Raw genomic sequence first — 16,546 nt, forward strand, 5'->3', positions numbered from 1 at the left:
TTATTGAAGCTCCTCATATCATTGTGATAAATCCCCTCTGCACCCTCTCCAAGGCTTCAACATCGTTCCTAAAGTGCCGTGCCTAGAATTGGACACAATACCCCAGCTGGGGCCTAACCATGGATTTATAAAGGTTGAGCATAACTTCCGTCCCTTTGTGCTCTATGCCTCTATTTATAAAGCCAAGGGTCCTCTATGCTTTTTAAACAGCCTTATCATCTTGTCCTGTCACCTTCAAAGATTTGTGTATGTTGGTTGTACAGGTACAACATCCCGAATCCGGAATTCCAAAAAATGGACATTTTTGCAGCAGCCAAGATGGCGACATCGGGCGGCGAGGGACGAGGAAACCGGTAAAAGTTACAGCGCTGGGGGGCCGCGGGCGGTGGGAATCGGCGGGCAGCGAGGAGCGGAGGATCGGCGCGCGGAGAAGTGGTGGGAATTATCGGGTGGCGAGGAGCGCCAACAGCGAAGTCTGAAATCCGGCAAAACCCAAAAACCGGCATGGACTCGGTCCCGAGGTTGCCGGATTTTAGATGTACCTGTACTATATTTCCAACTCCCTTTTCCCCCCAAAATTGTATAGTTTATACATTTCAGATCTCTCTATCTTGCTTTCTTTTTTCTCAATCTTTCTCTGTGTGTCTCTCTTGCTGTCTCTTCCAGTCTTATTCTCCCTCCCTGTCTATTTGAAACATAGAAACATAGAAACATGGAAAATAGGTGCAGGAATAGGCCATTCGGCCCTTCGAGCCTGCACCGCCATTCAATGAGTTCATGGCTGAACATGCAACTTCAGTACCCCATTCCTGCTTTCTCGCCATACCCCTTGATCCCCCTAGTAGTAAGGACTTCATCTAACTCCTTTTTGAATATATTTAGTGAATTGGCCTCAACAACTTTCTGTGGTAGAGAATTCCACAGGTTCACCACTCTCTGGGTGAAAAAGTTTCTCTTCATCTCGGTCCTAAATGGCTTACCCCTTATCCTTCGACTGTGACCCCTGGTTCTGGACTTCCCCAACATTGGGAACATTTTTCCTACATCTAACCTGTCTGAACCCATCAGAATTTTAAACGTTTCTATGAGGTCCCCTCTCATTCTTCTGAACTCCAGTGAATACAAGCCCAGTTGATCCAGTCTTTCTTGATAGGTCAGTCCCGCCATCCCGGGAATCAGTCTGGTGAACCTTCGCTGCACTCCCTCAATAGCAAAAATGTCCTTCCTCAAGTTAGGAGACCAAAACTGTACACAATACTCCTGGTGTGGCCTCACCAAGGTCCTGTACAACTGTAGTAACACCTCCCTGCCCCTGTACTCAAATCTCCTCGCTATGAAGGCCAACATGCCATTTGCTTTCTTAACCGCCTGCTGTACCTGCATGCCAACCTTCAATGACTGATGTACCATGACATCCAGGTCTCGTTGCACCTCCCTTTTTCCTGATCTGTCACCATTCAGATAGTAGTCTGTCTCTGTGTTTTTGCCACCAAAGTGGATAACCTCACATTTAGCCACATTATATTTCATCTGCCATGCATTTGCCCACTCACCTAACCTATCCAAGTCACTCTGCAGCCTCATAGCATCCTCCTCGCAGCTCACACTGCCACCCAACTTAGTGTCATCCGCAAATTTGGAGATACTACATTTAATCCCCTCGTCTAAATCATGAATGTACAATGTAAACAGCTGGGGCCCCAGCACAGAACCTTGCGGTACCCCACTAGTCACTGCCTGCCATTTTGCTCTCCCTTTCCCTGTTCTGCTGTCTCTCTCTCCTGCTCTTCTGTTTCAGTTACACTGTACTCTCTTTTTTGCTGTCCCTATATCTGTGTGTGTCTCTCTCTCAATCACAGACACACACTTCCCCCCCATCTCCACTCTTTTCAACCTGTCTTCATGAGGTCTCTGAAGCCGATGCAAGTGCCGTGACTTAGTCATGCCCATGGCACTCAGGTTTATGATTCCCCTTCTACTTGGTGATTTAAATGACTGAATCCACCACATCCTTACTCTTGATACATGTCAAACCATGCAAATAGAATTAAATCTTGTTCTGACAACATTCTCTATATTGTACCTTCTCTCAGAATGACCTTTTCGTATGGGGGAAATTTGCCCTGAATAGTCAAAGCTGAAAGGTCGTCTCTGCTCTTCCGTAAGATTTTCTTGGCACCTCTCAGGCCGCGCATTTTCCAGAACTCTGCCCGTGCTCCGGCCGATGAACTGGATGTGACCTTCTGAGTGATTTCAACTTTGGCAATCTGTTCAGCTCTATAAGGAAACGAACAGCACACGATGGGTCCCAGTTAGCCTTCCTGCAAGTAAAAGCACCACAGCCCACATTACTGCCCCCAACTCTGTTGCACAGGGGTACAGTACCGTAGTGGTTATGCTATTGAAGTAGTAATCCCGGGGCCTGGTCCAATAATACAGTTACTGTAAAATCAAATCCCACCGTGGCAGTTTGAGAATTTGAACTCCGTTTTTTAAAAATCTGCAATAAATAGAAGTGACCACGTTGCCAGAATTTAATAAAAGCCCAACTGGTTCACGAATGCACTTTAGGGAACCTTACCTGGTCTGGTCCTGTATGACTCCAGTCCCATGCTAATCTGGTTGTCTCATAACTGACCTCTGAAGTGGCCTAGCAAGCCACTCAATATCAAACCACTATTTTAATAAGAAGGTCCACCACCACGTTATCAGGAAAATGAATAAAAAGTAACTCTGTTATAAAGTCGGAAATTCTACTAAATTTTAAAGTCAGTTTAACAATCTGCTTTTAATGTCCCAAATTACAGCTCTCCCTGACTCAGCTGGTTAAGCCAGCGAGTATTGAAGGTACGAAGATCCCAGGCTGGGTCCCTGGTTTATGCTGGTCTCAGACAGGATAACCGTACAGACACAATTAACATCAGTGACCTTGGGCTAGGAAAGGTGTGTGATGTTCAGGGGAATTGGCCAGGGTTCCCACTCCTGATCACGATCCAGTGACCCAGACTTATGTGCCCATGTTTTGTGTCAGGTGGGGATAGGATCAAGCTCATGTGTGATGCTCTCACTCTCCTGGCTCACACAGGACAAAAGGCCACCTGAAGCCATTACCAGGTGGAGGCCTGTACCTCTGGTTCTCTGCACTGCAGAGATTATCGAAGGAAATTAAGGTGGGAGAGGATTCATCCGGTGAGTTGCTGCACCATATAGAGCAGAAGGCTCGCTCCCTGGTTCGATTCCTGGCTTGGTCTAAGTTCGCTGCCGCAGCCAAGGCAGCAGTTAGGATGCTACCATTGGAATCAAGGAGTCAGTGCCTTAAAGAGTGGAGGGGAGCAAGATGTATTTAATTTGGTGCATTTGATCAAATAAATCTATTATTTCAGAACAGGAATGATTTGACATTCCTGAGCCAGATTGAAATGAAACTACATCGACTACACATCCTTTAGCCTGCGTTCTTTACAGAATCCCAGTCAGACTGCAGACCTGTTCTTGTTGGGGATGGTGCCTTTGTCCTGCTCCTTGAAGTCTCGAGCGATTCGCACAGCGTACCATGCTCCCAGCTTCCCCTTGTACATGGTGTCAACAACACGGAAAACCTCTCCTCTCCTGAAGCTTAGTTCATGCGGCCCTTCTACCTCGTAGTCAAAGTGCGTTCGCACATGGAAAGAGTCCCCAACGTTTGAGTTGATCATCTTTTTATAAACTGAAAGAAAGGGACCTTTGTGTTATTTTCTGTTTATAAATAGTGTCGTCAATCAGAACATGAAACTGGGCAAGAAAACAAAGATTCAGAATTCTAATTTCCAATAATTAACGTTCTTTTAGTTTAAAAATAACAGGTGATATAGAAATGCGAATTCTGGAAATCTGTTATATGCATTATATAACTAAATATAAAAGCTTGGGGGGTGAAATTTCCCCTCACCCGATTGGGGGCGATAACCCACGACGGACTGTCGGACTACACGAGGGTCTGCCGGGCTGCACAATGGTGGCCCAGTCCACACTAGGGCCGCCATGTTTGAGCCAACCCAAGAATTGTCCGACCAATAAAGATGGCGGCCCGGGACGCCCCGGTAGCGGATGTCCGCCAGCCTTGCGGCCTGCGGGGCAATTTTCCCCGTGGGGCAGTGAGGGGTTGGCGCGGGGCCAGTTGTCATCGCCAGTTGCGCACCGCCCGGAGGCACTAACGGGGCTATAAAAAGGGGTAGTTTCGCCCCTTGGTGTCCAATGCCTATCTGTCACACCTCAGATGTCACAATTCAAAGCGTCCAAAGCATTAAAGAGAGAAAGCCAATCATTTGCTGATGTTTGCTGACTGTGATAACCCAGCCTCTCCCAAGGCCACAATCTGGGGATTTATAGCAGATGCCAACTAACTGGAATGTCCCTCAGCAACTAGCTCTATATGAGCTTAGGCTGTGACATTTAGACAATTTACCCACAGGGCATATCTGAACAGTGACATTGAAGGGACAGGTCAAATACAGCCCTGCCTTAGCAGCTGAACATCACAACTGTGCTCCCCTCTGTGAGCAATGCCATGAAGATCAGCTCATGTAAATAAATGAGGAAGAGCAGCTCTGGAGAAGGATCGCACCCAAAATGCCAAACCGTCTTTCTCTTTCAGACATTGGCCAACCTGTTGTGTATTTCCAGTGTTGTTAGTTTTACTTTTGGCACCCACCTGCTATCCTTTTCTTTGAAGTAAAGGCAGCCTGTGACTATCTTCCTGGGCATGAGGGAAAGTAGGTGAGGCCTCTTTGGGATCAAAGTGCCTCGAAGATGTCCCATCTGGTGATGCAAGTTTGGAAACAAATCTGTCCTCTGTGGCAGGCTTGGTAATTTAGGCAGGTCCACAGGGCACTGTTGATAATTGACCAACCTGCCTGGCTCGCTAATAGAACGTAGGGGGGTAGACCTGTCACCGGGGGCTGGGATTCTTCCCACCCAGCTCCAGATAATCCTGCTGGCCGATGGCCAAAATGGGCACAAGCTGCGTAGATGTAGCTGGTTAAACTCCAGGGTACCTCTACGCCCACTTCGGGGCCCATACAAACCAACACCTTAAGTTCTCTGGACTGGTAGGTTGGGTGCGTCTCTATGGGGACACGTGCACACACTAATTCTGCAGGTGTAGATTTCTTAATAGTTTGGTTTTGGGACTCTTAAACATGATGCTGTGTTTCCACATGTGTTAGGCACCCAGCTGACCAAAAAAAGCCATGGAACTGAAAGGTGAAAGGTGTATTACAGATACCGTACCAACACAGTTACTTGACCTCAGTTAAAGCAACAGTGACCTTGGGTTAAGGAGGGGAAGATCAGTCCAAGTTCCTGTTCCTGATCATTATCCACTGACTCACGTGTGCAATGGGCATTGAGTGAGGACAGGGTCAGCCTCCGTCTTTGTTGGTAAAATGGTCGACTGAGACTCAAGCTGAGTGCACACATGACAAGAGGCCGCTTTGGTGAGGTACTGGGGGCACTCTGGGAATTTGCAGTCATACCCCAGCAAGAGTCAGCCTTCGGGAGAATGATTTGCCAAAGAACATGAAATATATATACAACAGGTAGGGATTTACACCGCAGGTTATACTCACTGTCCTCCTTCCGCTGAGCTCGAATCTCCACTTGCTGACCTTTGGGAATATCCAACATGAGCAGCACTGCCTCTTCACGCGTCAGGTTTTGGAAGTTGACATTATTCACCTATTCAGGTAAAACAAATGAACAGCTGAGCTTTACAGTGAAAACTCAAGTCTTCAACTTTGTTCTGAAAGCATCCAAGGGACCATTATTTTTGTGTGAGCCTCGACAGTGATTCTTCACAGGGTGGGATCACAGTCAAATCCAGCCCTGCCTCACCCGACATCTATTCACGCACTTCCAACAGGAGTTGCTGGATCGTGATTAGGAGTGGCATCACTGCAAGGGTAATGAGGGCAGTTGTAGCACCTCCACGGCCAAACTCAGCCAACTCATCAAAGACCGGACATTCCTGGTCTGTATGGATCAGTAGCGGGTAGTGCAGTTATCTGCTGAGCCATGGGGAGTGTTGTTGACCTTTGTTTTAATTTGACACATGGTCAGTCTGTTGCTGTCTTTGTACAATCACAAGCCAAGTGGTAGACACAGCCTCTGCTAAGTGCAGGGTCTCAGGGGAATACTCAGGAGTATCTGCCTCTCTAAGCTTGGGCATGTGTTTTATCACATCAAAGGTCAACCTCATTGCATCCATCTTAGTCAGAAGCCTGGCTCTCTAGCACTGGCAGAATAACAGAATGAGCCAGCGCAAAAATAGGCAAATTAGCTGTGCCAGTGTTTTACCACAAGCAACCGGGTTTCATCCTGCTCCCCTGCTCCCACATCGTATCCTTTAATACTCCTCTTTTCCAAGCAAATTCCCTTTTAAAACGAATCTATGTTTCCTGCACCAGCAGCAATTGACGGAGGCTTCCACATTCTAACCAGTTAACAAAATCCAGACTAATCCCATTCCCCCGTCATTTTCTTGTATCCGTTTATATTCTTCCTTTCCAAATATTTATCCCATTCTCTTTAAAATGATGCTTTAGTCTCTTCCACAGCAGGGATTTGTGGTAAATTGTTCCACATTATAATAACCCTCTGTGTGGGAAAAAAAATTTCAACTTCCCTCTTTATCTTCTCGTGGTCATCCTGAGTCTATGCCCCTTGTTCACTGTTGTCAGTGTATTTGCCTGGACACCTTTGGGTGAACCAAGTTAAGTGACTCTGTATTGTGGGGGTGGATCTAGGGTTTATTGAACACGGATCCTTGAAACTTTTGCCCAGATAAATTCTTCACCTTGATGAGCAAAAAATTCAGCCCCTAAAAAATCACATAGAAATAAATTTCAAGAGGACAACATTTTGAAGCTTTGGGATGTCAACGACAACAATTGAGAGTGAGCATTCTTTTACCTTCAGAATCTGGTCTCCTTTCTGGATTCCCTGTTTGGCTGCGGGACTGTCTTCTAGAACTCGAGATACAAATATTCCGACATCATTGCCGCCGGCCAGCTGCAGCCCAACACTGGCATCCTTGACAAACCTCGCCACTTTCATGTCTGGACTGTAGCTAAATATTGAAATATCCAGTTAGTGAGCACATATTGGGGGTTAAATTGGATAGCCCTGAAAACGGGCAGGGGGCGATTGCAATGCGCGATTACCCCGCGCCCGTTCAATGTAATGCAGGCAGCATGCCAACTTCATGCTGTCTACTGATTGCTGTGTGCAGCCAGCGCTGACCATGCTGTTCATTGGCTGCATGCATCAGCAGGGGGTCCCAATATTGTTACTCACTGACACTACTTGAAGCTTGCCTGCACTGCTTAAAGCTAGCCTGCACCTCTTAAAGGGAAGGTGTACGGTGGCTGTTGGAGGTGCTGCCATCATTTGGAATAGTGCTGTGCGACAAAGAACAATAGCTGACCATGGGGGAGTGAGTCAACAACTAGACACGATGAATGTTTGATTGAAGGCCAATGATCGAGATATGTTAGAGGGAAAGTCCTGCAGTCTGTGTTGTCATTGGTCTGGTTTTCAGGAGCTAAATGAAAGTTCAGGAGGTGTTGAGAGTGCTGTAATGGGGTGACTAGGTTTCGGTGGATGGGCCAAATGGCTACTCTGATTTCTACTTATCTTTATGATTTTTTTAAAGGATATAACTTAAGCTCTGGATTTCCCTGAAGTTTTCTCTTGTGGTTAATACATTTCAGAGTAAATCCCAGCTTTATTACTCCCTCCTGGGTGCCATTGTTGCTAGCTGTAGCCCAGAGGGCACAGAAGGTGCCAAGTAGTCCTCAGGGCTGGTTCTGAAGTGAGCTACATTCTTCAAATGCTTCCTAAATAAATGTCGGTTGTGTTGCTGTTGATGATGACATTGACTTGTGCAGGATGTAATGGGACAAACATAAACATCAATTGGATCAGACATATAAAATGAGAACCTGAGATATACAGAACTGAAGGTAAAAGCCGAAATCACACAAAGTATAAACTTCATGTCCAGGACCGTTTGTTGAGTCTTCTGGAGGAGACCTCAGTTTATTTCATTCCTATCATTACATTAACAGCTGCGATCAACAGGTTTATTCCTGACTCTAAGACCGCCCTAAGTGGAGGAAGTACATCCGGGAGGGCGCTGAGCACCTCAAGTCTCATCGTCGAGAGCATGCAGAATCAAGCGCAGGCAGTGGAAGGAGCGTGCGGCAAACCTGTCCTACCCACCCTTTCCCTCAACAAATGTCTGTCCCACCTGTGACAGAGACTGTGGTTCTCGTATTGGACTGTTCAGCCATCTAAGGACTCATTTTAAGAGTGGAAGCAAGTCTTCCTCGATTCCGAGGGACTGTCTATGATGATGATGTTCCTGAATTTACAATAAGGAACATCATATTTTGCTCTCCCCTGTGCTGAAAGTGCTGGCAGGTCCACTGGCTCCGGCCACCCTCTGGTACCTTGTGCAACAGGCCTTTCTTCAAGGCCGAGCCAATGAGCATCAGCAAGCATGCAGCAGGGTACGTGACGCTCATGGAAAGGTACTCCGAGCATCAGTCAGCACCTTCAGGAGAGGAGAGGGCGAAATAACAGTTGAATGAATCAAGCTCCACTGCTCTTGCCAAAATTGCAATTGCCTGGGCTGCACAGGGTATTGGTGAATCAGGTTTGCATCATTGTTCAATAATGCTCATATTACCCCCCCCCCCCCCCACCCCCGTTCATTGTCTGCTGGAACTTACCCAACATTATATTCATCCTGTGGCCTTGTATTTGAAGTCCTTATAGGGGCAGCATATGTTGACTCCTCAATAACTGTGTTTGGAAAAGTGAAATCAAAGATTTATGTTAAACAACCATTCAGGAGTCAACAAAAGAAAGTTCCTGCACTGTACACCCAGCGTCTCACTGTACACCCAGCGTCTCACTGTACACCCAGCGTCTCACTGCACTGTACACCCAGCATCTCACTGTACACCCAGCGTCTCACTGTACACCCAGCGTCTCACTGCACTGTACACCCAGCATCACACTGTACACCCAGCGTCTCACTGCACTGTACAACCAGCATCTCACTTTACACCCAGCGTCTCACTGTACACCCAGCATCTCACTGCACTGTACACCCAGTGTCTCACTGTACACCCAGCATCTCACTGCACTGTACACCCAGTGTCTCACTGTACACCCAGCATCTCACTGCACTGTACACCCAGTGTCTCACTGTACACCCAGCATCTCACTGCACACCCAGCATCTCACTGCACACCCAGCATCTTGCTGTACACCCAGCATCTCACTGCACTGTACACCCAGCATCTCACTGTACTGTACACCCAGCACATCACTGTACTGTACGCCCAGCGTCTCACTGTACACCCAGCGTCTTGCTGTACACCCAGCACCTCACTGCACTGTACGCCCAGCGTCTCACTGTACTGTACACCCAGCGTCTCACTGTACTGTACACCCAGCACCTCACTGCACTGTACGCCCAGCGTCTCACTGTATGCCCAGCATCTCACTGTACACCCAGCGTCTTGCTGTACACCCAGCGTCTCACTGTACACCCAGCGTCTCACTGCACTGTACACCCAGCATCTCACTGTACACCCAGCATCTCACTGTACACCCAGCATCTCACTGCACTGTACACCCAGCGTCTCACTGTACACCCAGTGTCTCACTGCACTGTACACCCAGCGTCTCACTGTATGCCCAGTGGCTCACTGCACTGTACAGCCAGGCCTCTCACTATTATTAGGGATCAGTTACTGATGTCTGAATTCTCATACTCATCAATTAATGCTGACTTTGGGCTGTGGAGGAAAGAATCAGCCAGGATTCCTGATGCTGATCACTATCCAGCTATTCCTGCTGGGAAGTGGGTGTATGTGGAGGTCTGTGGAGACCAGATTGGGTTGGGCTTTATTGCCCGCCTCCAGGGTTCGAATAGCTTGGTAACACTCACTGAAGATTGGTCACCAAGCTGAGGCAACAGAGGGGCAGCTGTGGCACTGGGTAACCCAGCAAAGAGGCAATGCCTTCAGTTGAGGAGGGAAAGTTGGAATGAAATGAACGTTGCCTTTATACATGTTGGAAGGAGAAGGATTCCATGGTACACGAGGCTGCTGGAGTTGAGGAATTTGTCTCCTTTGCATTGTGGGTTAAGAGTCCTCACTTCTGGCAACGATATACAAACATAGAAGTCACAACACAGAAACAGGCTTTTCAGCCGAACCGGTGCATGTCAGCGCTTACCCTCCACACAAGCAAATCATTCAAATCACCTTTACACATCACGTTCCCATATCCCTTCAACCCCTTTTCTCTTCATCCACCTATCCAATCTAATCTTGAATGCTGACACAGTTTCTGCCTCAACCACTAACCGTGGCAGTGAATTCCACAGCCTCACAACTCTGTGTGAAGAGGTTTCTTCTGCCCTCTGCTCTAAATCTCTTACATTCAATCCACTACCTTTGTCCCCTTGTTACTGACCTCTCGACAACCAGACATGATGGCAATAAGTCGTGGCAGGCTCGGTCAGAGCCAATGTTGATGTTGCTGGCTCTGGAGACAGTTACAGACACGGTCTCTTGGATCCCTTGGAGTGGGCAGCACCGTCAAATTTACTTTACAGCACTGGGCCCAGGTTAGGGCTTCTGTCAGCGACTGACCAATCAGATACATGATGTATTAAAACCCATTCACAAACAACAACCTGCCCTATGCTAACCCAAATCCATTCACTGCTGTGAAGTATGATTGTTTGGACCAATCAGTGAACACCAAGACAGCTTAGCTGGGTTCCAACTTCAGAACTCGCACACGAGTAACAGGCTGGTCATCCATTGGTACTCACCATAAGGGAGTTTGGAGGCGGCGGGTCTGACCTCCATCTCTGACACCGGCTTTCTGCCTGGTTTTAAGCTGGAAAAAGTGAGAAACATGGGTCATCTCTGGCCAGCAGTAACCCAGCCCTGAACAGAAGCAAAACAGAAGGATTGGGGTTCTGCGCCAGTTCTACCCAGGGCACACATCACAATGTGTGCACAGTAGCAGTGGAATGCTGACCATGCTCCTATACAATTCACTTAGTTCAGGAGGAGTTAATTCATTTGAAATGGGTTAGTGCCTTAGGTATAAGAGCAAACAAACTATGTACAGATCAGTTAAGCGTTTCCACGTTATTTTTCACTGGCTCTAGTGTTGTTGTCTATCAACCAGTCTGGCTGACAATAGCTGGTTCTGTTTACACTTACACACTGGAGAAGTGTTCACCCAATGCTGAGTGGCCCTTGGCCCTTGCACTTTGAGTTCTCAGTGATAAGATATAGCAGCCACGGTCTCGGTATTGGAAAGGGATATAACTAGAAATGGCCACTGCTCAGTAAAGTGGCCTCTACCACCCAGTGCTGTGCTGTGTAAAGCACGCACCGTCCAGTGCTGTGTAAAACACTCACCGTCCAGTGCTGTGTAAAACACTCACTGTCCAGTGCTGTGTAAAACACTCACCGTCCAGTGCTGTGTAAAACACTCACCCTCCAGTGCTGTGTAAAACACTCACAGTCCAGTGCTGTGTAAAACACTCACCGTCCAGTGCTGTGTAAAACACTCACCGTCCAGTGCTGTGTAGAACACTCACCTTCCAGTGCTGTGTAAAACACTCACCGTCCAGTGCTGTGTAAAACACTCACCGTCCAGTGCTGTGTAAAGCACTCACCGTCCAGTGCTGTGTAAAACACTCACCGTCCAGTGCTGTGTAAAACACTCACCGTCCAGTGCTGTGTGAAACACTCACCTTCCAGTGCTGTGTAAAACACTCACCGCCCAGTGCTGTGTAAAACACTCACCGCCCAGTGCTGTGTAAAACACTCACCGCCCAGTGCTGTGTAAAACACTCACCGTCCAGTGCTGTGTAAAACACTCACCGTCCAGTGCTGTGTAAAACACTCACCTTCCAGTGCTGTGTAAAACACTCACCGTCCAGTGCTGTGTAAAACACTCACCTTCCAGTGCTGTGTAAAACACTCACCGTCCAGTGCTGTGTAAAACACTCACCGCCCAGTGCTGTGTAAAACACTCACCTTCCAGTGCTGTGTAAAACACTCACCGTCCAGTGCTGTGTAAAACACTCACCTTCCAGTGCTGTGTAAAACACTCACCGTCCAGTGCTGTGTAAAACACTCACCGCCCAGTGCTGTGTAAAACACTCACCTTCCAGTGCTGTGTAAAACACTCACCGTCCAGTGCTGTGTAAAACACTCACCTTCCAGTGCTGTGTAAAACACTCACCGTCCAGTGCTGTGTAAAACACTCACCGTCCAGTGCTGTGTAAAACACTCACCGTCCAGTGCTGTGTAAAACACTCACCGTCCAGTGCTGTGTAAAACACTCACCTTCCAGTGCTGTGTATAACACACACTGTCCAGTGCTGTGTAAAATACTCACCGTCCAGTGCTGTGTAAAACACTCACCGTCCAGTGCTGTGTAAAACACTCACCGTCCAGTGCTGTGTAAAGCGCTCACCTTCCAGTGCTCTTCATTATGTTGGTAGGATACGCCGCAATGTCTTTTGACAGACTCTCACTGGGTGAATCTAAACGTTCGGGCTCCATGTTTGAAATATCTGTGCAAAAAATACACATAATCAGAACTATTTGAAACTAGAGCTTTATTTTCGATCTCTTTTGGGGAAACAAAGCCACATTTCTGTCCGACGGGATATGGGGCAGGCAATGTGGTTTTTAACTGGACTAGCCAGAAATTCTAGAAAATAATAATTGACATCAAAAGCCTGTGTTTATAGTTTTCCTTTTACTGCTCTGTCTTGTGGAGGAGTCAGCTGGAACCAAACACATAGCAGCACTCAAACCTTGATCCCGCTGACCCCCCCACCTTCCCCCACCTTTGAATTCTGCCCATGTCCAGTTTGTACCTGGCACAAGGTAACACCTCCCATTTTTAAAGATGAAAAAGATATCCGACTGGAAATGACTGTCTGTGATGTTAAGGTATGTTTATCGATCATTCCTCCGCTCAATATTTTAGTGGTGTTGTCGGCTCATTTATTTTAGATGGGGCAGGAATGTCCTCCAAATATATTAACCATCTGCATGCTAATATCGGCAATTTCATTTCAAGGTTTTAGTATAGTTCGTAATAGGATCTAACTGAGAGAGAAATGAAAAGAAGAGAAGACAGAGACAATGAGATAAATGGAGGACAGAGTGAGCAGAATGTAAACTTTGGTGGAAAATCAGCAGAAACCCTGTAGAAATGGAGTAAACAGTCGTTTACATTGTTGTTCAGGGGCTTCCAATGACTTTCTGCCACAGTTACAGTGAGAGATTGGGGAACCCCCAAGGGAATTCTATCATAGCTTTATGTTACAGTAGATTTATTACTGTAATATTAGTGTGTATTTCCATGCCACAGTGTGTGAAATGAAAACTTTTAAAACATGGAAACCGGGTTTTCTCTGGACCTGCTGGCTGTTGAAGGGTTAAAATTCAAACATGGTATAACAGTAATGTGTTTGTGGTTTACTCACTTACCGTCTAGGCCAGAGTTGTTTTCCTCACTGTCTGCCATATCAGGAACATTGATCAGAAACTGTTCATTATCCCGAAGAACCATCAACCTCAGCTCCCCCTCCGACTTCTCAATTAGTGTCCTCGTATCTTCCAGCGATATATTCTCAGTCACTATACCATTAATCTAGACAGACAGAGAAAATGGTCCATCACTGTCACCTCCTCCACAAATCATCTGTTAAGAACATGAAGCTATTTAGAATAGGCCATTAGGTCCAACAAGGCTGTCCCTATTTAGATTAGTCTCAACTCTACCAACTGACCGTCTCACATATTGCTCAATCCCTTCTCTCTCCAGATCAGCATCTAATATTTTTCAAACCCCATTTACACTTTCCACTTTAATGCCTTTTCTTAGTAATTAATTCCTAAAATATTTCCCTGACTTCCTTTCTTACTCTTTACTTCCTCATTTTGCGTTCCTGGTATGTGAGCCCTTTGCCCACCCTCTATTTGCTAGTGTCCCAGCAAGATCAGGGAAGATGAAGTTAATGTCTTTTCTGTCATGTACAGGTTGTGTAATTTGGAAATCCCATTAATGGGTTGAAGGCACTGGGCAACGACTGGACTGAGATGTAAGGGGTTGAACAAATTGATTTTTATTATATTTCTCTTTGCACCACCGTCCTCCAGCAACCCCTGCTCTGCAATAGCTGCAGTAGGTAATTCCTTCACTGGAAATCCATGGTGATCTTGAGCTAAATAGGGAGTCGAAGCCATTGGACAATGGCTCTGGAGGATTGATCCCACAATGCCAGTAGAAAACAGTGCTTGCAGGGAGCACAGGTCATGGAATTAATGCTACACTGTTGTAATTCTGACCTGGACCCATTTGCTCTGTGATTCTCAGATCCACGCTCTTTGCAAGTGCTGCTTGCACTGATAATGTGGCATCGCAGAATCACTTCATTGCTGGGCTGGGACCCCCTCCTGGGGATCTGCAAATACAATCTATTATCTTAATTAATGAATAGCTCTCTGACCGTTGAAAATGGATATTTTACCTTCAGTATGATGTCTCCCTCCTGTAAGACCCCTTCCTTTGAGGCAAGGCCATTCGATGACATGTGTTTAATGAAAATTTGACTCCCCAACCTCAAGCCGTATTCTGTGGGATAAAATGATGCACAAAGGTAGTTCGGAAGTCAGGTTCGGAAATGCTGATAACCCATTGGCATTAACAAAACTTCAACCCCATTTCCCTGCTCTTGTATTCTGATTTAAAACGGGACCTATGCAGCCCAATTTATTCTTTTAGAGAGAAGTTTATTAAAAGCAAAACGATCATATAGCAACATAAATATGTGACTGCACTCTGCACCTCGGTGAGCAAGGCCCTGTTTTTTTGCAGGACAAATTGGTGCATAATGCCTACCAAAGCTAGCCCACCGGAGGGACGGGGGTTCCCAGCTTTAAACCCCTCACCCCTTTCGAGGAAAAGGAAAAGGCCGTGGAGTTAGTTGCCACACACTCGGCTTTTGCTATGGAGATGGTGATGTCAGTGACACCTTGTCTGTGCTAGCTAGTGACTGAGTACCTACACCGTCCCCTACAGTCACATCCAAAGGTCATCACTTTTCCAAACATGTTTACCCTGAAGATGATTCAGAGTGAGCAGCCCTCGGTGATTCACAGCGAGCAACACGAGAAATGCTTCCACACTTTGGATTCTGGTTTTCCGTTGACAGAAATCTCTCTCACCTTCGTTTGTATTATTTTTGATAAGGAAACTCTTAATGGGTTTCTTTACGGCAGGGTCACTGTGGCTGTTGGGGTGCTCAAACTCATCACGGTGATTGCCAACTGAGCTGTATTTTCGTCTGTACTCCCTATCATTGTAATCTTGGTTGTTGTAGCCCCTGGAAAGGCTGGGACTTCTATCGTAGCTGCGGGCAGGGCTGGGAGTTCGATCGTAGCTGCGGGCAGGACTGGGAGTTCGATCGTAGCTGCGGGCAGGGCTGGGAGTTTGATCATAGCTCCTTGAGGGACTGGGAGTTCTATCGTAGCTGTGGTTTCTGCCAGAGTTCTGGTCATAGTCATTACTGTCATGGTACAGATTTTGGTTCTGAATCCTTCGTAGCCTCCTGCCAACTGGATCGTAGTCCTCATCCTCATCGGAGGCATCGTTGTGTGCATAGTCCGATCGATTTGAACGGTTGGAATAGAAGGATCCTGTTGGTGGTGCTGCGTTCGTCACAGGAAGCTGTATTTTACGAGGCCTCTTCACTGTCTGAAAAGAAGGGGCATAACCATTAGTCAGCATGAGATCACCCAGCACCCGATTCAAGCAACTGCACATCGAAACTGGTAATATCCAAAACTACACACAGGCAAACCTCGCTGGTTAGCGATGAGGAAGTTTGGAGTCAGATTGGAGGTTGGCCAAAACCTTCTCACCCAAAGCATTACAGAAGTGTAGCATAAGTTACCAGGGAAGGTGATTGAAGTGTACAGTATAACTAGGATCACGGGACAATTAGATGTGTTTCTAGAGCGAGATGGGAGGCTAAATCCCACGATCCAGCATTCCCAGTGGGGATCAGGGCTTCCAGGAAGTGTGGGCTGGAGAATCGGTGCTGCAACATTACAGCCCCAACTCCGACCCACATTCCGGGTGGGTATCCGCACTCCGGGGGATTCACGGAATTATTGAATGGTGAGAAGGGCAGTAGGTGAGGTTGATCTCTGAAAAGAGATTGCTCTGTCGGGCCTGATAGGCTTTTCCTGTTCCTATAAAATTCTTAAGTTCTTCTGAAACTTAAGTAGAGCCTAAGAAAAGGAAAGCTCCCACATTTGGTTAAAATGTCACAGGGGAGAAATTGTAGTTTTTTATTGATGCTGTACATCTGGCAGTAAGTTTACAAAAGAAGCCTCAGGAGGTTTATAGTGCAGTGAATCGCAATATCTTTTTAAGAAAT

At 46.8% G+C, this 16,546-nt stretch overlaps 1 protein-coding gene across 1 annotated transcript in view; it reads right to left on the bottom strand.

Moving 5' to 3' along the window:
• Positions 1 to 16,546, bottom strand: part of LOC139229206 (tight junction protein ZO-3-like) — a 47,176-nt gene that overhangs the window by 22,253 nt on the left and 8,377 nt on the right. The window contains exons 4-13 of the mRNA XM_070860862.1: positions 15,330 to 15,858; positions 14,633 to 14,736; positions 13,590 to 13,752; positions 12,562 to 12,661; positions 10,895 to 10,962; positions 8,772 to 8,844; positions 6,949 to 7,105; positions 5,607 to 5,715; positions 3,487 to 3,706; positions 2,084 to 2,277 (exon numbers count right to left, since the gene is read on the bottom strand). Coding sequence (XP_070716963.1) covers positions 2,084 to 2,277; positions 3,487 to 3,706; positions 5,607 to 5,715; positions 6,949 to 7,105; positions 8,772 to 8,844; positions 10,895 to 10,962; positions 12,562 to 12,661; positions 13,590 to 13,752; positions 14,633 to 14,736; positions 15,330 to 15,858 — 1,717 coding nt within the window. The remainder of the gene's footprint in view (positions 1 to 2,083; positions 2,278 to 3,486; positions 3,707 to 5,606; positions 5,716 to 6,948; positions 7,106 to 8,771; positions 8,845 to 10,894; positions 10,963 to 12,561; positions 12,662 to 13,589; positions 13,753 to 14,632; positions 14,737 to 15,329; positions 15,859 to 16,546) is intronic.

This window comes from Pristiophorus japonicus, chromosome 18 (assembly GCF_044704955.1).
Source record: "Pristiophorus japonicus isolate sPriJap1 chromosome 18, sPriJap1.hap1, whole genome shotgun sequence".
Lineage (NCBI taxonomy): Eukaryota > Metazoa > Chordata > Chondrichthyes > Pristiophoridae > Pristiophorus > Pristiophorus japonicus.